We start from the raw sequence: 22,589 nt of genomic DNA, 5'->3' as shown, positions 1-22,589 counted from the left end.
TTGTAATAGTAAGATAAGCACATGTATTTGATTGCAGGATCAGGCCCAAAGTAAAAAAAAAAAAAAAACCCCAAAACTGAAAAGCTAGAAAACACATTTTCTCTTCAATAATAGGTACACATTTTTCATATTGTGATCTTGTCAGTATTTCTTTAAACTAACTGGTTAGCCTGCGGAAAATTCAAGTGATTTTTTTTCCAAAGCTCCTTGAAGATGTGTGAAAAGTCCTAAATATTGTTCCCCATTATTTTGAGTGTTTGGAATTTTTGCATTTATATCTTAAGAGCTAGTTTATGAAGTTTTGAAGCCATTCATTTCTGCACTAAACAGCATTTGAGGAAAAAATCTTACTTAGTATTGGTTTAATGCTGTGCTCCACAGGAATTACATGTCTACTTTTTCATGCTGATAAATTAATTCCTGGTAGAATTTTGACATTTCAGAAAGTAACATTTCTGAAGCGCAGTGCCATGTTTTGTGACAAAAATAGAGTAAACATCTTTGAACTCCTGAGTGAAGAAGAAAACTCATTTTGAGGGTTGAGCTATATGATGACTGTTACAGCCACTTCTGTATATTACCAATGACTAATTGGAAACAGTTAATTACTAAGCTTTTCAATTAAGTGAGTATCCCAAATAACATTCAGAATTTTTCCATTATTACTACTTTGAAGTAAAATTTTCTATTTAATTTTATTTGTACTATTTTACAGTAATATATTAAACTACTAAATAGATCAAAGGGCATTCAGTATTTCAGTGTTTTTCACCACAGTGCTTCAAAATGCTTATATGTGCTTTATTTTAACACATGAATAATCCCATTGACTTGCATGACTCACATGAGTAAAGTTAAGCACATATTTAAGCACTGTGGGATCATGGCCTTTGTGTGTAAAGGCAGAGTAAAAAAAAAAACTGCTCTTCGTTTAGTTGTTAATTTGGAGATTAATTTAACTAAGCAATATTTAGCTGTTCAATATATCTTCATTATTTCAAATAGGTTAATTATTACTGAAATAATGCTGCAGTTTTAGAAGTATGTCAAAACAAAAATGTAAAGTCATACGGTAAAAATACTTCCTCTGTTTGCTTGATCTCCTTGTTAGATTTCTAGTTAAATGATTGCGCTCCCTTGCTTTTTAGTGATAGTGTCTATTTTCCCATTTTAAGGGAAACTTATTAACATGAGAGAAGTCTTAGCCAGTTGCTGGAACTTGTAAAAGTGTGGATTTACAGATTTCTAACATTTTACTGGTAAATCGGTCGTTTTCAGTATCTTATTTATATAAGAAATGTAGTAGTATGGCATCTTATAAAGTATAGAATTAGGACTTGCTTCAGTAAACCACTTAAACAACTGTGTAACTAAGCATCTGAGTAGTCCCATTGAAATCACTTACTCATTTGCTAAATTATGCTTGTTTTCAAGTGCTTTGCTGGATTGAGGATTTAATGAGTGTATGAGTAGATTCCATTTTCACAGCGGTTTGTCTTTGTAATTCAGTGCTCAAGCAGGGCATTTCTTTAGTGTTTAAAAACAAAACTTGTTCTAGCTTTCCAAATACCTGTTTGTTCTACAGAAAATTTAGAGCCCTCTATTTTTAAAGCATCCTTGTTTTGCATACACTCTGAAAATATTAATTTTAAATTTGTATATTAATAAAACAGACTCCATTTTGTTTGAAAATGTATTACAATTTATTTCTTGCCATTTTTGTGTAAAATTTACAGAAACAGTGTTACATCGTGCGCTCCAAAGGTAATGTCTCATTCCTCTAAGGCTCTGTCCTTTTTTTCTTTTCTTCTCTTCCTGTTTTTCTCGTTCTTTCTTGTCTTTTTCTGATCATGTTATTATGTGCATTGAATCCTGTGTTAGTGCTGAAGTCCTTTTAAGAATACAAATAAACTTGCTTTATCAGAAGGATTCTCTTCTGTGCGGCCATAATATTTTTAATCAATTTACTAGTTATCTTCACTGACTATGGTTACTTTTTTTCTGTAAATATTAACTTGGATAATACTGTCTCTTATATGGCAGTTTTTGAAGTTTGTTTAATTGTTAGTAAAAATGAAGTTAAGTAGAAATACAGTTCTCTCTGTGAAATTAAATGTTTCTTGAGAAATGAATTCTGTTCACAGCTGTGGATAGACAGCCTACTTCTTGTCTTGAAAAGTGATAGTGCAAGAAATTAGATGAAATTTCAGAGTATTCTTCCTATGGAAATATTAGATGACTTAAAAAAATTAACTGAAATGTAATAAATCTAATTTTAAGTAGTCTTGTGAGGAGATATTCAACAGCACAATGAACAGTTAGGCACCCAGATTCCATTAAAGGCCTATGTGGTGTTCACCTAACTTCCATTTGTGCATTTGAAAATCTCCCCCTTGACTTTTTCTTGTTTTCATTTCATGAGCAAGCAAATGAGGAAAACCATTTATCCATTTTGGCAGACTCAAACTGCCAGTGAAATAAGGGAGGGAAACCTAGATGGGTTTTGCCACAATGGCGCCCCTTTTCTTTAATCCATGCCCCAGTTCAACAAAGTACCTGAGCCCATCTTAGTGCTTTGCCAAATCGGGATTGAAGTCTTTCTTGTCACTTGCATATTATTTTCTTGATTTCTAAAAACTAAAGGTATACATTTCAGTGCTGATTTCACTAAAGTAACCGCTTGTTTCAATTTCAATCTTTTAGAACAGTTTTATAATTAGACCTGGTTAAAATAAAATATTTACTTGGATATAGATTGTTAATATCATTATTTTTTTGTTTATCAAACTACAATGGCCATAAGAAATTGCTTATCTGTAGTAATATATTTCATCAAGAAAGTAAGATAGATTTATTTTATGAACGAACAGAAGGGACATGCAACACAGTAAAAGAAATTAAATGTCTTCCATGTAAGCAGCTCTTGTCTTGGAGTCGCACTAGAATGGTTTCCTGCACTATGTAATGTGGGGAAGGAGGGGAGTGGTGGTGTTTGGACATGAATAAAGGTGAAGCATGAATGTTTTGTAGTTCCATCTTTTGGCAGATGTGATCCAGAGCTGCAACACCCCATTGATTTTTATTGGACAGAATCATGGCCACCAATTTAGTTTTGAATGGTCTGATTAAAAAGTAACTTTTCAATGATAGTTTAAGTACTGAATCCTTGATACCAAGTCTGCTTTAAAGAAACCTCAAATGAAACATCTACTCTGGACCCCCCATGATTTGAAAAGAATTGGTGGAAGGGGCATAGAAAGGGAAAATCATGATTTCTGCAGGTTCAGGGAATAATTTGAGAAAAGAAATTCAAGTACAGATCATGTTGATATTCTAATGAGTAAAATTAATGTGATGGTGGGTTGTTTTTTGTTTTTTTTAAATGATGTCCCTTGTTGAATTTCTGTGTCTAAATAGCACAGTTCCGCTTGCATCTTTTAATGCAGCCTGGCTTTGAACAGCGTGAACGTGAATGCAAGTATTATGTCATGATAGTGTTTCTGAACTTAGAAGTAATTTCCTTTCCTCACTGGGAGAGAATTTAAAGAGTGACTCCAATCCTTTATGATAAAATTAAATGTCTTTTACAAAATTGTTTGAGTCACATTTTTTTAAATTAATATTCTGATCTTGAAGGGAAATAAGAAATGTGACAGACGTAGCTCTGTTGTACTGGATGTAGTGCAGTGACTGTTTCTCTGTTGGCTCCTACACACCCAGATATTTCTAACCTAAATGAATGGAGGTATCTATATGAGGCGTTAATCATGGATAATGTCAGCATCTGTAACTATACAGCTGATTCCCTACCCAGCAGAGCAATCTGCTGCTGTAGGAAGGACTGCAAACTTTAATATGTGAGAGGCAGTATTGTAGTCTTGATGTTGTATGTAGATGTATTGTTTTGGAAGCTGATTCTTGAAGCCAGCAAAATAGAAGGAGAATGAGAAAGTAGGAAAAATGTGCTTTCCTGTATTGTAACTCCTGTTCTGTTCTGGGTTGTTTTTTTTTGGGGGGGGGGGGGGGAAGGAGTGGGGGTTTGTGTGTTGCTTAATAGAATTCACTTCAAAATAATAGTTACATTCTTGTACTGTAATAATTTCAGAAGTACTTCACCCACTTTTTTTTATTGCCAAATAGTATAGTTTTTATCTTTAAAAATATTACGGTGAGATGTCTTGCAGTATATATTTATATAGACATTAATACATGGAAAAAATTGTTTATTGCATATCTATGAATATTGCATGCATTTAATGAGATTTTTTTAATAGGACTTGTAAATTTTGTACTTGTTAACGTAATTTTTTTATATTAATGTTCACAATTCCCTGTACTTAGTATGATTTTAATTTTTATTTAGACTTTTATCAAATTTTTAATGGCTTTTTTCACTGTTTTTTGTCTTTTACCTTCACTTTTTTGTTTACTCTGTCATTCTGCTTTTTACCTCTTCATCTGAATCCCTGATTTTTACCATCATATCCATGTTGATGTATGTCAAATTAGAACAACAAAGCCTGCTCCTCATCTTGATGGGTAAGACTTGGAATTTTATTAACTGTACAAGTTAAAATATAATATTCAGGAATAAGTACTTCACATCTCAATTGAAGGCTGGACAGAACTTAGAAACAAAAAATAATTGGCTGGTAGAAAAATGTGGCAGAGGGTTGCCTTTTCAACTTTTTTGACTATCTTTATACAATAACCTACGTAGTAATGAATATCTTGTTGTCCTGTAGTCATGAATTTTGTTGTCGTCAACCCTTGGGCCTCTGGGTTTAAAAATATAAAAATAAAATTATTTTCGGAAGTGTCTTCCATATAGATAGTATCCACAAATACTTTAGAGTCACTGCAAATATTAATTATGGGACTAGAAAATGGGAGGAAGAATTTAGAAGTCATTGTGCTCTAATGAATAGAGAGAGTAAAGAATAATCCCAGCTATATTGCTGATTTACCATGTGTCTTTGGGCAAGCCCTTTAACTTCTGTTTTAGTTTCCTGTCTAAAAAGTTGATGATTTCTCGCTGCATATCCGTAAGGTAGGGAATAAGTTTGTCAATGCCTTGACATATCAAATACCTAAATTGAGTAGTTCTCTCAATAAAGGCAATTTAGAGCCCTACGAACACTCCACATGGTGCCTCCATGATCCCACTCTTCCTTGGCTTGTCGGTGCCAAGGGCAACCCACACAGCTGTCTGCTGGGTTTTCATTGTGCTCCTCTTTCAGCAGGCTGTGCCTTCCCTACCTTCCTGAGCCATTATACCAGTGGGTCCCAAACTGGGATTTGTGAACCCTTGGGGGTTCACTAAATGTTACAGGGGGTTCTCGGGGGAAAAATTCCCTAATGGTGAACAGAGCTGTCTCTAGGGACATGGGGCCAGCAGCCTGGAGCCCCTGGACTTCCAAGAGCTAAGCAGATCAAAGCAAGCATATCTATCACACTGAGGAGATATAAACTTCAAGAAACCTTATAAGAAATGGAAAGGGAGGTGGATATTTTTTGCTGTTTTAAAAAATTAAATAGGCAGCTAGTATTGTTTTTTAAATTATTATGAAGAACAAGTTTAAGCTTTGTTGTAACGTGCATTGTTTGCCTGGACTGCTCAAGACCGAAATGCTTGTGTAGGAGGAACTGTTTGGGTTGGCTTCTTAAATACTTTTGTGCTGTTTCACCACTGATACTCCTTGATGAAACATAGCAGCCTTGTCTTATAACAGGCTTATTCAAAGTGATACAAGCTACGAAAGTCAGATCTTGGAAGAGTGTTTTCGTTTTCATAATGTAATAAAAATACTGTAATGATAAATAATAGTAATAAATAGTGTGTAATAATCATGTCATAAAAACAAATTTTATATTTCCAGGATCACTGCTTTTATAATTTATACTCAGGTAAAGGAGAAAATCCCTGGAAATACTCATTTTTAGAAGGAGATCGTGAGACTTGACATTTTAGTGAAAGGGGTTCACAGGTGGTTAAAGTTTGGGAACCACTGTATTGTACCCTTTTGCCAGGCAGGCTGGGATCTGATAAGGGACTCTTTTAAACACTCAACATGTGACACGCAATTTTGGGGGGTCTATGTAAAATATTTCACTGAATCATGTCTCTTTTAGCACCTTAGTATGTTACACCAGATAGAGAAGAGCTGCTGTTTCTAGGCATTGGGATGCCCTGTGTCTTTAATGACACAGCCCTGGGAAGTGGGTGCTTAGACATATGATCCTCTGAGAGGGGAAATAAAAAAGGCCCTCTGCCACCCACTCTATTTTTGCAAACACAGCAGGAGGCTCACTCCATCGGGATAACTATTCTCCCCCCACCCCTCCTTGTGCCAAGGATTTGCCCTCTGCCATAGTCTGGCAGCGCCTCAACTCTGGACTTAACCCAGACTCATCCCCACCCCATCAAAGGACGATGGGGAGCTGAGGAGCAGCTTCAGCCCCAGGGCCCTGAGCAGCAGGAGGAGATGGGGGAGTGCCATAGTCTCCTGCCTTATGGCAGCAGCTGCCTAGCTCTGGCTTCTGGCCTCTGACCTGGCCAGAGGCAAAACCTTGCAGGGGGGTGGAGGAGGAGGCAATGCCAGCACTTAATTGAGGAGGAGTAGGGAGGCGATTCACAAGAGGGGCAAAATCTCGTGGCGAGGGAGGGTGCATTCCTCTCTCCCTGCCCCTTCTCCAATTTTCTGTCTAGCCCACCTCAGCCCCTCCAGTGAGAAGAGGCTGGCACTGTCCCTGATTGTGATTAGGAGCCAAATTCTGGCCCAATAAAGTGCACATGCAAAGGTGGATTTGTTTTCCAAAGCTGCTGTTGACTTCCAGAAGAAGCTATGCACGGCATGATCCTTTTCTTTTTTTTTTATAGTGCATGAAATCCTTACATTTTTGATAACATGATGTTGGGGTTTTTTTGTTGTTGGTTGTTGTTTGTTTGTTTTTTGAAAGATGGTTTTACTGACCCTAAATTTTGGACATAAAAAGCCTGGTAATACAGATGGAACTGAATTCTTCCATGTAAGAATATGACTTTCAGTCTATGAAGCAGTTAATGGAGAAGAATCCCAGCTATACCTAAACAGCTGTACTTTCTGAATCTTGTATTTCTGCAGTGTACATGTTGTCTTTGGACTGGTTATTTCTGGTTTTGAAGTAATAGAACAAATAGAAAATCTGAAAACTGATACTGCAAGTAGGCCATATGCAGACGTGCGAGTTATTGACTGTGGGGTGCTTATTACAAAATCAGCAAAAAATGGTAAGCAAACCTGTTGTTGCTTGAAACACATTGAAAGTTGTCGTGTGCAAAGAATACAAAACTTATATTTATTTCTAAAAACTTACAATGGTTCTCTGGCATTTTAATTTGGATTTAAAGATGTCTGAGAATTAGATTTTTTTTCTCCTAAACTGAAGATTCTCTCACTTGAAAAAGGGCACACCCATTTCCTGTTAACATTGCTTACATTTATTTTTGTGAACTGCCATACTGAACTTGAACACTAATTTCTTTCCCAGTATTTGAGAGGTAGAGCTTTAAATATAGTCCTTGGTACTGCACAAACTATAGACCTTTCAGGATACCTGAGCTGTTAACATTAATTTCATGACTAGATTTATGTTAACAGAATTTTTTTCCCCTTAAATCATCGGAGGAAACTGTATGACGACCAAAGCTTACTGGGTATCCCATCATTTCTAAAAATTATATCCAAAGCATCACTGGACATTTGTATAGGCCAAGATTTGACCTTTTTCAAAATTGTTAAAAGATGAGGTAGGCCTACAGATTCTAAATATTTTCCCATCCATCCATCCCCTTCCTCTCCCACAACCAATTCTCCACAACTTAATTGAACTTAGCCAAAACCACTTGCCATTTTAGTGACAGTACACCAAAATAAGATATGCAGGCTTCCTCAATGCTCTGCAAAACACTTGTGCAAAGTACATTCTTGCTGGTGTCAATGAAATTGTTTTTACATGCCAAATAAACTAAAGACAGTCAGCATAGGTTTCTGAATTACCCACAATAAACTACAATAATAAGCTTGCCGAATTGAAAAAGGACAAAATTGATTTTGTGAATTTAAACTGAGTCCCTTTAAATTTTGAGTGAAATACAAGATTTCATTTTTTTTAAATGGTGCAAACGTTTAAAATTTTGAAGAGTTATTGATTAAGAGAATACAGATGGGCAGACAATATAGCAAAAAATATTTCACATGCTACTGACCCCAGGAAGAAAGTTGGAGGGATTTTTGAATTGGAGGGAAAGTCTTCCTTAGCTGTCTGCTGGTTCAGCGACTTCCTTCTGTCTTCTTGTGAAGATTAGCAGAGATTTGTTGAGTTTTCCTGGCTTGGTTGGGAAAGTGAACACCGAGTCTGAGAGAGAGGAGAAACACTCTCTCTTGAAGCTTCACTTTCAAAGGATTAGAACAAAGAGACTTTGGTCTTGTTGCCTGAGGGACAGCTTACAGTATTCCTGCAGGAGGAGAGGAGAGGAGGGTGACATTCCCTTTTGTGAAGTTTTCCTTCTAGTTAGTTAGGTGTTGTCCTATAAGATAGTGGACAAATTCTCTACAAGTATGAAGATGAATGATAGAGCAGACTGCTGTGGCTTCTACGAGAAGAGGTGGACATTGGGACTGAGTCTGAGAGTCTTGATATTGATTTTAACATGTAACTTCTGGATTGCCCATCTAAGATGTTTTAGTCAAAAAAAAAAATCAGATGACTGTAAACAATCCTTGTTCATCTTTCTCTTTGTCCTAGGAAGAACCAATGACATGAAGTCACAATATTGCAAGCTAAAATTTATTTTAAAGTAGGGCTGTCAAGTGAACAAAAAATTAATCACAATTAATCGTGCAATTAACAATAGAATGCCATTTATTTTAAATAATTTTGGATTTTTGCTACATTTTCAAATATATTAATTTCAGTTACAACACAGAATACAAAGTGTACCGTGCTCACTTTATATTTATTTTTTATTACAAATATTTGTGCCGTAAAAAACAAAACAAAAAATGTTCAATTCACCTCATACAAGTACTGTAGTGCAATCTCTTTATCATGAAAGTTGAACTTATAAATGTAGAATTATGTAAAAAAAAAAAAAAGTTTGAATGTAGTGTGAAACTTTAGAGCTTACAAGTCCACTCAGTCCTACTTCTTGGTCAGCCAATCACTCAGACAAACAAGATTGATTACAATTTGCGGGAGATAATGCTGCCTGCTTCATGTTCACAATGTCACCTGAAAGTGAGAACAGGCGTTCGCATAGCATTGTTGTAGCTGGTGTTGCAAGATATATACGTGCTAGATGCGCTAAAGATTCATATGTCCCTTCATGCTTCAACCACCATTCCAGAGGACATGTGTCCATGCTGATGATGGGTTTTGCTTAATAACGGTCCAAAGCAGTGCGGACTGATGCATGCTCATTTTCATCATCTGAATCAGATGCCAACAGCAGAAGGTTGATTTTTTGGTGGTGGTGGTTTGGGTTCTGTAGTTTCCACATCAGAGTGTTGCTCTTTTAAGACATCTGAAAGCATGCTGCACACTTTCATGATAAAGAGATTGCACTTCAGTACTTGTTTGAGGTGAATTGAAAAATACTATTTCTTTTGTTTATCATTTTTACAGTGCATATAGTTGTAATAAAAAATAATATAAAGTGAGAACTGTGCACTTTGTATTCTGTGTTGTAATTGAAATCAATATTGAAAATGTAGAAAAACATCCAAAAATATTTAATACATTTCAATTGGTATTCTATTGTTATAGGTGCTATTAATCACAATTAATTTTTTAGTTAATTGCGTGAGTTCACTGCGGTTGACAGCCCTATTTTAAAGTAACTACAAAAACATGGTTTAATTTGTGTAACAGTTCTGTTCATATGACCAAATATCCACACATTTACTTATTAAAATTTCTTTATAAAACACTTATTTGTTCATATGGCAAGCTTTTCATCCTGTTCATGTACTATCATTTGTTTACTGAAATATTAAAAAATCCTCCTGTATTATGTATAATTGAAATGTTGATTAAAAAAATTATTATACTTCAGGTTAATCATTTCATTGATATTTCACTCATTTAATATGTATGGTCTGAACACTTACTTAATGTAATTGCACTTTTAAGTGTCCTGTTTCTTTTCAGTTGTGGCTAATCGGAAAATAAGGGAGCTGATGATGGTTTTTAGTTTACACTCTGCTCTTTTGGAGAATAAGGTTTCTATAATAGTCTTGTCTTAAGTTTTAGAGAAAAAGAGGAAAGCGTCTACTCACTCAGAAGCTTCAGATTCCTCCTCTAGCTCATCAACCTCTTCAGAATCTTCATCGGAAAGTGAAGTTGAAAATGAGAAAAGTAGAAGAAGAAAGCGCAAGAGAAGAACTAAAATTAAACAATCAAGAAAGCGAAGAAGGGAAGAGAGAAAGAAAGAGGAGCCAAGGTGCAAACGGATATCAAACCAAAGAGGGTGACTAATCTGTTAAGAATCCCAAAGAAATCATGTCTGAAATGACCATGTTAATTATATAGGTGCTTTATGGAAAACATTATTAAGGTGTATTTAATTCTGGAAGTTTGATTTTGTTCATCCTTTAAAATTAAAGTCAAGTTTACTGTAGATTTAATTAAATAGAGAAGCTATTAATAGCTTAGGTAATAAACTGCATCTCTGCACACTGAAAAGCCATTTGGGACATAATATGTTTACATACTTTGGGAAGGAGAAACTAATGCATGGAGACAAGATTTAATTATTTGGGATAATTTTTAAAGTAGAGGAAAATTTCCTGTACTGTTAAGGATACTCATATTAAACTGTGATATTTATTTTTAATTATGGTTTCCTATATTTTAGAATATTAAGATACCTGTTGACACTGTAATAAGTTAACTGATGATCCAAGAAGGAAATATAACTTTTGTCTGTTAAATGTGAAAGGAGCCTTGTTTCTCTAGTTCTTTGATAGCTTGACTTGTAGATGTTGGCATAAAATTAAATGAGTTAACAATGTGATAATGTTATATATGTCACTTAAGGTTATTTTTTTTAAATCAGTTTTGATAATTTGTGCCTCTTTCAGCCTAGGTTTAGATAATAGATTTGCTTTGTAAATTGCTTTCTCCCTCCCCCCTCCAGCAGCCATTCTGACAAGAGTGATGTAAATGAGAGAAAATCAGTTGACTTGAGCACAAAAAGGGACAAACCTGTGGTTCGCCCTGAAGAAATTCCACCAGTGCCTGAAAATAGATTTTTGCTGAGAAGAGATGTGCCTGTTGTCAAAGTAGAATCTGAGCCGTAAGCAGCAGATTTAACCTTTTTTGTTACACTAGAGTATTAACTTAGTGGGGATGTTCTTTCCATTAATAAAGGATTTTCTGTTCTGAGTCTTGGAGAGCCACCCAGTGGTGAAAGTAAGGTTCTTAACATTAAGTAACTTAGCTGCTTGTAACATTCTCCACTGGAATTTCCACTTCAGCCTGTCTCTCTAATCTCATCAGATCGAATCTTATGTAATAACTAGGGCAGTCGATTAATCGCAGTTAACTCACGCGATTAACTCAAAAAAATTAATTGTGATTAAAAAAATTAATCACAATTAATTGCAATACCAATTGAAATGTATTAAATATTTTTGGATGTTTTTCTACATTTTCAAATATATTGATTTATATTACAACACAGAATACAAATTGTACAGTGCTCACTTTATATTATTATTTTTTATTACAAAGATTTGCACTGTAAAAATGATAAAAAAATAGTATTTTTCAATTCTCCTCATACAAGTATTGTAGTGCAATCTCTTTATCGTGAAAGTGCAATTTACAAATGTAGATTTTGTTTGTTATATAACTACACTCAAAAACAAAACAATGTAAAACTTTAGAGCCTACAAGTTGACTCAGTCCTACTTTTTGTTTAGCCAATCGCTAAGACAAACACGTTTGTTTACATTTACAGGTGGTACTGCTGCCTGCTTCTTATTTACAATGTCACCTGAAAGTGAGAACAGGCATTCGCATGGCACTTTTGTAGCCGGTGTTGCAAGGTATTTACGTGCCAGATATGGTAAACATTCATATGCCCCTTCATGCTTCAGCCACCATTCCAGAGGACATGCTTCCATGCTGATGATGCTTGTTAAAAAAAAAAATGCGCTAATTAAATTTGTGACTGAACTCCTTGGGGGAGAATTGTATGTCTCCTGTTCTGTTTTGCCCGCATTCTGCCATATATTTCATATTATGGCAGTCACGGATAATGACCCAGCACAGGTTTGTTTTAAGAACACTTTCAGAGTAGATTTGACAAAACGCAAAGAAGGTACCAATGTGAGATTTCTAAACATAGCTACATCACACAGCCCAAGGTTTAAGAATCTGAAGTGCGATCCAAAATCTGAGAGGGACTAAGTGTGGAGCATGCTTTCAGAAGTCTTAAAAGAGCAACGCTCAGATGTGGAAACTACAGAACTTGAAACAGCAAAAAAGAAAATCAACCTTCTGCTGGTGGCATGTGTCTCAGATGATGAAAATGAACATGCGTCGGTCTGCACTGCTTTGGATTATTATCGATTAGAACCCATCATCAGCATGGACGCATGTCCTCTGGAATCGTGGTTGAAGCATGAAGGGACATATAAATCTTTAGCGCATCGCCGGCTACAACAGTGCCATGCGAATGCCTGTTTTTACTTTCAGGTGACCTAAACAAGAAGCAGGCAGCATTATCTCCTGCAAATTGTAAACAAACTTGTTTGTCTGAGCGATTGGCTGAAGTGGGACTGAGTGTACTTGTAGGCTCTAAAGTTTTATACTCTTTTATTTTTTAATGCAGTTTTTTTGGGAAACAATTCTACATTTGTAAATTCAACTTTCATGATGGAGATTGCACTACAGCGCTTGTACTAGGTAAATTGAAAAATGCAATTTCTTTTGTTTTTTACAGTGTAAATATTTGTAATAAAAATATAAAGTGAGCACTGTACACCTCGTATTCTGTGTTGTAATTGAAATAAATATATTTGAAAATGTAGAAAACATCCAAATTATTTAAATAAATTATATTCTATTATTGTCTAACAGCACAATTAATTACGTGATTAATCTAGATTAATTTTTTGAATTGCTTGACAGCCCTAGTAATAACTTTATATTGTGCCACTCATCTTAAAGGATCCTAAATGTGTTACAAACCTAAATTGAAATATAAACAGTACAGATAGATTACTTCATCCATTGCTTCTGTATGAAACCCCAGGATAAAATGCAGTAATTGTTTAGCAGTGCATAGCAATACAACAGAGTAGTTTAAGAGGGGAAAATGAAGTATTGCCTTTCCAATTTAAACTGTAAGAGCAATTGGATTTCACTCTTGTGATCAGTTGGAATTTGGTCAAGACCCTGGTGTTAATATGCTTCTCCCTATTTTCCAAAAAAGCTATCTTTCTAGAGAAACCAAACAATTATGAGTTTGTAAAATAGTTTCAAATTAAATATAATAGAAATATTATGCAAAGTATGAATGCTCTTTCCTGTAGCATACTTTGTGTAATGGGCTGAATGGCTTAATATGCAATACTGGTCAATCATCTACAGAGCCTGTTTACATTCAAACAATATTCATGAATGTAATAAAGTTGACAGTATCAGATAAATCATTGCTTGAAATGATAAATCATTTCTTCAGGCTTTGACAACTACTCATTTCTACTGAGCATACTAAAGTGTATTTACAGGAATGTTGAGTTGCCTTTTATTGCTAAAAACCATTAGAACTGGTCAATTATCCATAGGTGGCAATCTAGTGATGCCCCTTAGGGCTTGTGTACATGAATGTTTAGTGTGTGGCAAGCTGGGATGTAATTCTATCCCATGCTAGCTGGCTACATGGTAAGGGTCAGTGTGGACTGTCCCGATGTGCACTTACAGTTTTCTAGTGTGCATTGTCAGGGTTCACATGGACCCTGGTGTGTGGCAGGTCTAACGTGGGTTAGATTTACACCCCAGTTTGCTGTGAACTAAACGTCTGTGTAGACAAGCCCTTAAAGTGATATATTTGTGGATGCGGGGATCCGGGCATTACTCAGTGCACATATGGTTAGCAGACAGGTGATAAAAATCACTATGTCCTAGAAAAAGGGTTCACTGTTCTAACAGATCATTTTGCAAGTTCATTAATAAGTCATTATTTACTGTAGATAGTCTAATCTTGTTAGCTGGGTGAAAATTACTATGGTAGTGATCCACCTTTCATAGGGAAGCTATCTGTTCACTTATTTTTTCTTTTTCTCATAATCAGGGGCGGCTCCAGGCACCAGCATGCCAAGCGGGTGCTTGTGGCAGCAAGCCACAGGGGGCGCTCTGCCGGTTGCCGTGAGGGCGGCAGGCAGGTTGCCTTTGGCGACATGCCTGCGGAGGGTCCGCTGGTCCCGCGGCTTCGGTGGACCTCCCGCAGGCTGCCGCCGAATTCACAGGACCGGGGAACTCCCTCAGGCAAGCCGCCGAAGGCAGCCTGCCTGCCATGTTTGGGGCGGCAAAATGCCTAGAGCCGCCCCTGCTCATAATATCATCGCTTTCTCAGTACACTGACTTTCAGTGTTTCTATTTGTTTTATTGGATCTCTTGGTAAATATTTTTTACATTATTAACTTAATGATGTATGAGGAACAAATTCATATTTTCATTACTGTGTTACATTAAACCCATTTTTTCTTCTTATTTTAGGAAACTTCTTGATGTTGCACCAGTTTTGACTGACCAGAAGCCGTCAGTCTCTAAATCTGGAAGAAAAATTAAAGGAAGAGGAACAATAGTATGTATATATTTCTCTCACCCCTTCCCCTACCCACCCCCGCTTCCCAGAGTTTTAAATTACTCATATGGTTTGCATGTGATTTTATTGTAGTTGAGGTTGAAAGACCATAGCTTACTTGGTTGGTGTGTCAAAATGTTGCAGCAAAATTAAAACTGTATTTGTTAAATCATCACATTTTTCTACCCCTCACACTAAAAACAGGCTTACCTATTAGATTGAGGGGGAAAGCAGGATGTTTGCCCCTTAGTCATGAGTGGGTATCAAAATCACTTAAGGATGAAATACTTGGTAAATAATACCCGCTAAATTCATCTCCCATCGATGCAGCGTGATGTAGACACTGCAGTAAGTCGACCTAGGCTACGTCGACTCCAGCTACTTTATTCATGTAGCTGGAGTAGCATAACTTAGGTTGACTTACTGCAGTAGTGTAGACGAGGCCTAAATGATTACTATGGTCTCTTGTGGCCTTAAAATCTATGAATTTAAGGATGAGAGTCCTGACTTTGCTTGTGTTATTGAGACCAGCTGAATGATACTTTTGCCTCAGTTCTCTCCTATTGGGTACTTGGTTTCCTTTTTGCCCTTTGTTTAAGCCGGCTTTTGTACTCTTCCAGCGATACCACACACCACCTCGATCACGATCCTGTTCTGAATCTGATGATGATGAGAGCAGTGAAACCCCTCCTCATTGGAAAGAGGAGATGCAGAGGTTAAGAACATACAGACCACCCAGTGGGGAGAAGTGGAGTAAAGGAGATAAGTAAGATCTTTTCTACAAATTTTAAACGGTTATATATGTTACTTGTCTTTACATTCAGAATAATAAAAATAGAAAAGACTTGTTCCATAACCTTTCCCTATTGTTACGGTCTCTCTTGGAAGCACAGTGAAAATGAAATATATCAATCTTGTAAACAGTCCTTATACAGTTATAAATGTTTCAACAGAAGCAGCTCTATCAAGAAATTCTAATGACTTGGTAACTGTGATGTGAATCTTGTTATACCATCTGAGTATATGTATAGTCTTGTTCAGTTTTCTGCGTTTATGTATCTGATGGTTCTTCTGCGAGTTCTTGCTCATATCGATTCCAATTAGGTGAGCGTGCACTGCGTGCACGATCGTCGGAAGATTTTTACCCTAGCAACACTCGGTGGGAGTGGAGTGGTGCCTTTATGGCGCCAGATATATGCCCCGGCCGACCCAGCGCCCCATCAGTTCCTTCTTACCGCCCGTGACGGTTGTTGGAACTGTGAAGCGCAGCTTAGCTGATCTCCACTCTCCCTAGCATTCACTTTAGTACATGTTAATAGTTTTTGATTAGTTGGTTATAGTTGTTAATAGTTGTGAAGTTAGAGTTAGTTTAGTTTAATTAGTGGCGGGGAAAGGGGTCTTCTCCCCTTTCCCCTATCCCAGTACCCAGGCCCATGCCTGGGTCTCTGGGCTTCAAACCCTGCTCGGTTTGCCAGAGGCCGATGCCAACAGGAGACCACCACGACTCTTGCCTAAGGTGTCTGGGGGAATCCCACCAAGCAGACAAATGCCGCATTTGCAAAGCCTTCATGCCGAGGACCAGGAAGGAGCGGGACTTTAAACTGAAGCAGCTCCTTATGGAACCGGCGCTTAGCCCGGTCCCTTCCTCCACGTGCCAAGACTCGGCACCATAGTCCTCGGTGCGGAGTACCCCAGCGGCACCGACTGGTCTGGCACCGCGTTCTGACTCTACCAAAGACTTGTGGTGCCAGATCTCCCCGGCACCTCCACCACCATGGCGCAGGTCTCTTATCTCCGAGCCAGAAGAAGAAGCAGCCCAAGCAGGTGCAGGCCATTTCTGGTTTGTTGGTGCGACAGCCGCCGACGCTTCCCGCACCGCAGTTGGAACCACGTCCATTGCCAGAGCGCATAGGACAAATATTGGCTCCTGCACCGCCGCAAGGGCCGTCGAATCCAGTGCACGTAAGCTCCCCGGGGCACACCGTGGTCGAGCTGAGACTACTCTCCACACCGGAGACCTTTTCAACAGCGCGGGACTTGATCGCGCTCACAGAGCCGACTCCTCTGCAGCCGGCAGCACCTCCAGCATGGACGGTGATGTCGAAGGGAAAGCCATCCCTCATGTGACCACTGTTGCCGAGTGAAGAAGGATGACACCAGTCCAGGTCCCGATCTTCTTCCTGGCACCCATTACAGCATTGCTAGCAGTCCCAGCACCGTTCTCGGTGCCAGTTGTACTCGCGACGCTGCTACGGCTCGCGGAGATCCGAATCGCACTCTGGCCGGTACCGATTGGACTCCTGGTGCCGGTCAGAGTGGCACTCGACCTGGAGCCGATCCTGACGCTGATCTCACCAGAGGTCGCCATCGAAATCCAGATCAGGCTCCCGGTACTGATATGACCGCAGGCACCAATCGATGCCTCACGGCACCAGTCCCCGGCACCGTACAGCACCGGGGTACTCGACACCGGTGTGTACAGCACCGCCTTGGCCATCTCGCTCCGCCTCTGCATCGTCGCGCTCGCAAGGTGGCTACCAGGACCAGGGCGGTACAGGCCAGTGGCTAGAAGAAGGCCAGGACCCGGGTCATGAACCCCCACAGTGGTCCTTTTGGACCCCCTGGGCATACCATCAGGCACAGGGGGCTCCTTCGGGGACTTCCCATTCCGCCCCTTCAGAGCCCCGAGTACCGGAGGCCACTGTGTCTTGCCCCCCCCCACCCCCGGGAGGCTCTGAGACGACTGCTCCAGCGCCAGTGCAGGCCCACACTCCTAGCATGATGGACCTTGAGCAACAAGATCCTCCACAAGAGGACTTCGCGCAGGATCCCTTAGTCCCGGGGGTATCTTCCTCATCCTCACCCGATGGGGCAGTGGCGGGGACTACGGTTTCAGGCCCTCCTCCTATGAACCTCCGTGCCCATCAGGAACTGCTCTGCAGAGTGGCACGCAATATGAACCTCCAGGTAGAGGAGGTGGTGGAGGTAGAGGACCCTGTAGTAGATATTCTGTCCGCGGAGGCACCGTCCAGAGTTGCCCTCCCCGTCATATGAACCATACAGGCCACTGCTAAGACAATCTGGCAGTCGCCAGCCTCTATTCCACCTACGGCCAAGGGGGTGGAAAGGAAGTATTTTGTCCCTTCAAAGGACTACAAGTACCTCTATACGCACCCCCAACCGTGCTCCCTTGTCGTGGCTTCGGTCAACGAGAAGGAGAGGCACGGTCAGCAGGCCCCAGCGCCTAAATCAAAGGATGCTAGACACCTAGACTTGTTTGGGCACAAGGTGTACTCAGACGGAGACTTGCAGCTCAGGGTGGCCAACCAACAGGCACTCCTGAGCCGATATGACTATAATTCGTGACACTCTATGGAGAAATTCAAGGAGTTGGTTCCACAGGAGTCCAGAGAGGAATTTGGGGCTATAGTAGAGGAGGGCAAGAAGGTGGCCAGAACCTCCCTACAAGCCTCTCTGGATGCGGCAGACTCATCAGCTAGAACCCTGGCCTTGGGCATAGCCATGCGCCGCATCTCATGGCTGCAGGTCTCTGGCTTACCACCAGAGTTACAGCAGACCCTCCAGGACTTGCCCTTTGATGGCCAGGGCCTATTCTCCGAGAAGACAGACTCAAGGCTGCAGAGTCTGAAGGACTCAACAGTTATCATGCGCTCTCTGGGAATGCATACCCCAGTAACGCAGAGAAGGCCCTTCAGACCACAACCTCAGAGGTCATACCCTCCCCCGTGGCCGAGACAGGACTTCTTTAAAAGACGCGGCCGAGGTGGTAAAAGGAAACAAACTGGACACCAAGCCAGCCAAGGCCAGGGCCCTCCCAAGCCATCGGCAGGGCCTAAGCAGAACTTTTGAAGGTGCACCCAAGGACGGAGCACCAGTCTCCATTCAGGATCCCTCCCCGCCTTTCCAAAATCATCTCTCCCATTTCCTCCGTGCGTGGTCCTACATAACATCAGACCATTGGGTCCTACACATGGTGGAAAGGGGATACTCCCTCCAATTCCCCCCCCCCGCCCTTCCCCATCACAAACGTCACAGCCGTTTGTTGCTGTAGCAGACTGGATGAAGAGCCTTCCAGTCTCCTCCCAGCGCATCTTGTCCTGGATCACTTCATGCATCCGTGCATGCTATGACTTGGTGTACCATCTACGCACCTTACCGCCCACTCCACACGGGCTCAGGCTTCATCCTCTGCTTTCCTGGCTCATGTGCCCATTCAGGAGATATGTAGGGCAGTGACTTGGTCATTGATTCATACCTTTGCCGCCCACTATGCGATAGTGCAGCAGTCCAGGGGTGATGCCGCATTCGGTTCAGCGGTCCTTCACTCTGCGACATCTCACTCCAGCCCCACCGCCTAGGTAAGGCTTGAGTGTCACCTAATTGGAATCGATATGAGCAAGCACTCAAAGAAGAAAAGACGGTTACCCACCTTTGTTACTGTTGTTCTTCGAGATGTTGCTCGTATCTATTCCAAACCCGCCCTCCTTCCTCTCTGTCGGAGTAGCCAGCCAAGAAGGAACTGAGGGGGCGCTGGGTTGACCGGGGCATATATCCGGCGCCATAAAGGCGCCACTCCAGGGGGTGCCTCAGCTGACCCACCGAGTGTTGCTAGGGTAAAAATCTTCTGACAGTGGTGCACGCAGCGAGCGCACACCTAATTGGAATGGATATGAGCAACACATCTCGAAGAACAACAGTTACAAAGGTGAGTAACCGTCTTTTATTGAATATAAGTCCTCAATAAAACATCCCAATTGCTATGAACGCCTTCTGTCTGTTCATGTATTGTAAGATTGTTTGGTAGAGAAGCACAAAAAAAGTATGAGAAAATGGTTAAGCTTGGATTTCAACATAACTTATGAATCTATAGTTCTCCTTCGAATAATCGTGCGCACATACGTTCCAATGCAGGTGTTTGTGCACCCAGTGCACTTGAGTCAGAGACTTTTGCCAGCAGTACCACTATGCAGTGCATATGTCCCTGCTCGACTTGTTCTCTCAGGCAAAGACATAAAAGGGGCCTGGCCACCTCCTCTCTTTCAGTTCCTTGAGCATTGGAACTCCCAGTAGCATTTGCTTCAGTTAGCCAGCATCGAGATAGATAGATAGATATAATGCGTGTGTAATATAGTTAGTAGTAGTCTAGCTAGCTGGCTAATTATAATTTTTAGTTCATTATCCTAGAGGATTTTAATATGGAAAAAATCCCCAGGTTTTTAGCAGTGTGCCATTATCCCATAAATAAAAATAAATAAATAAATAAATCCCAGTCACAGATGGGCTGGTTTAGATGAGGGACAAATGCTCTAGTTGTACCTCCTTCCTCACCAGGACCAAAAATGGAGGAACTTTTGACTTAAGGTCCACCTTGTGAAAGAGGCGCTGCATCTTGCATCATAGTTGAGCCCTGACCATGAGGCAGGGGACTCAGATTCAAGCACAAGTGCCCCTCCAGCTCCTCCTGTTTTTAAAACGCAAGTCCATTGACAAACATCATGCTTTGTCTTCCCTGTCAGCTTCAACAAAGTGACCTGGGCATTCCAATGCTAACAAAACCTCAAAGTTTTGGTCTTTCCCCAGAAAATCTTACGGTAAGTCCTCTGGTACCCGTTTGAGGCTTCACAAATGTAAGTGCTCACCAGTTCCATATGAGGGAGCACCGTCAAGTCCAGTGTCTTCACCCATGATGGGTCTTTTGTCCTTGCTGACTAATATATATTGGCTAGCATGTAAATATTGTGTGAGTGTGGTATGAATTAAGCACAAATACTGTAACAGTGATATAACCTAAACTGGCCTTTACCATACTCTTGTTCACTTCCTATGCTAAGTGTCCCACAACACCTTGCATTTGCTGAAATCAGCATTTGTCACAAGCAGATAGGGAACTTGTCAAAATCAAGATATATTGGTTCTGTCTCTCAATACAAGCTACAGAAGTATCTTCACAGATCAGTGCCTGGAATGCTAGTATCCAAAACCAAAATAAGGAGGGCACAGAATAATAAGTTAGGAATGTGGAAGAAAGTTATGGGTTGGATTTTGGTGACGTGTAGTAAGAATGTGTAACTTGTAAAATCATATAAATAATACCAGCTGAAACGTGTAACTTTGGGAGCACAGCTTCTGCATAAGGTGAATATAACATTGTTTCATGGGACTGTTCTTCAGAGACTGGTATCATATAGGACCTTTTTCCTGTACTGTGTTGTTAAACCTGACTGACATTGGTTATTTGGTCTTTTGAGTATATTTCATAATGAACTAAAGTGTGGTCATGCAATTGACTATACAATTTATCAGCTCTTTTCAGCTGTTTCAGTCTGCCTGTGCTCCACTGGCACTATTGACACACTTCCTGAGGTACCTTCCACCATGCGGGCCTTGTTGTCCTCAGGGGATCTCCTTTGTTTTTCCCTGCCCGACTCTCCTCTGCTACAACCAGTGACAGTGTCTTCAGAGCCATCAACGTATCTGGCACCGTGGGCACTATCTCTGTTACAGTCATCTCTCTGATGACTGTATGCAAAACTGTACTCTGAAATGTCCCTAGCCTCTGTTTGCCAGAAGCTGGGAATGGGAAACAGGGGATGGATCACTTGATGATTACCTGTTCTGTTCATTCCCTCTGGGGCACCTAGCATTGGTCACTGTCGAAAGACAGGATACTGGGCTAGATGGACCATTGGTCTGACGCAGTGTGGCCATTCTTATGCTCTTATGAGTTATGCTGGCATCATTGGCATGGATCACTTCATCTGCATTCTGCCAACCCCAACCCTTGCTTTGTTTGGAGCCTAAAGTCTCTTATATCCAGGCCACCTAGAACACCAATGGGAACTGCTCCTCCATATTCTGAGAAGGCTTACATTTCTTCTAACTCAAAAAAAGAAGAATCTGTCTCACCTTTGACACTGTTTATATCGCCTTACAGGTCTTCCACAACTACCAGATCTAAAGGTCAGGATTGGTCTTCCTATAAGGAAATCCCAGCCTGGGGTCCCCCTTACTGGTCTTGGGCTGCTCCAAGAGAATCTAGATCTCCCTCACTCTAGAAGGAATTCTCCTCCTCCCCTGCTGCCAATAACCTCTACTCATCATCCTGCTACCATCCCTTAACCTGCTGTGCTGGATCTTATGGAAGAAGACGAGGAAGTAATGGAAGAACCCTTAGATCTTCCTTCTCCTATTTCTTCATCTTCACCAGATAAGGCAGTCACACCAGAGACTTCATCTCCCCCTCCAAGGACTTCTGAGTTTTTCAGGACCTGATTAGGAGGGTTGACACTTCTCTAGTGGGGGGTGCAGTAGAAACTTGTACAAGACAATCCACCACACTGTTCTAGTTATTTTACAGCCCTCTTCCCCAGGAAGAGTTGCACTTCCCATCAATGAAGCATTACTGTAGGTAGCGAAAACTCCAGCCTCTATACCACCTATGGCCAAGCTAGTGGACAGACAATACCAAATCCCTCACAAGATTTTGGCTATTCAGTTCCTGGTTCTTTGGTGTTCACAGGTGCTAATGGATGATCCGATCGGTCTCATCCTTAGGCTACTCCCAAGGATAAAGAATATGAGAGGCTGGATTTATACAGCCCAAAGATTTCTTCCACTACCACACTTGGAATAAGAGTTGTTAATTATCAGGCTGTTTTATCAAAATATAACTTTATTAATTTCCTTGCAATTTCTAAAATTGCTGACAAGT

The 22,589-nt window shown here is 40.3% G+C and overlaps 1 protein-coding gene across 9 annotated transcripts in view; it reads left to right on the top strand.

Annotated features, from left to right (window-relative positions):
* NKTR (natural killer cell triggering receptor) overlaps positions 1-22,589 on the top strand; it is a 69,312-nt gene that overhangs the window by 30,733 nt on the left and 15,990 nt on the right. For 3 of the 9 annotated variants that reach the window (XM_039523407.1, XM_039523405.1, XM_039523415.1), the window contains 6 exons: positions 4,510-4,539; positions 7,125-7,270; positions 10,288-10,510; positions 11,180-11,338; positions 14,770-14,857; positions 15,478-15,623. In XM_039523407.1, coding sequence (XP_039379341.1) covers positions 4,510-4,539; positions 7,125-7,270; positions 10,288-10,510; positions 11,180-11,338; positions 14,770-14,857; positions 15,478-15,623 — 792 coding nt within the window. The remainder of the gene's footprint in view (positions 1-4,509; positions 4,540-7,124; positions 7,271-10,287; positions 10,511-11,179; positions 11,339-14,769; positions 14,858-15,477; positions 15,624-22,589) is intronic. The other 6 variants (XM_039523410.1, XM_039523406.1, XM_039523413.1 and 3 more) reach the window with 5 other exon arrangements.

This window comes from Mauremys reevesii, linkage group 2 (assembly GCF_016161935.1).
Source record: "Mauremys reevesii isolate NIE-2019 linkage group 2, ASM1616193v1, whole genome shotgun sequence".
NCBI lineage: Eukaryota > Metazoa > Chordata > Testudines > Geoemydidae > Mauremys > Mauremys reevesii.
Note: the sequence above shows the minus strand (reverse complement) of the source record. Positions and strands in the feature narration are given on the sequence as shown.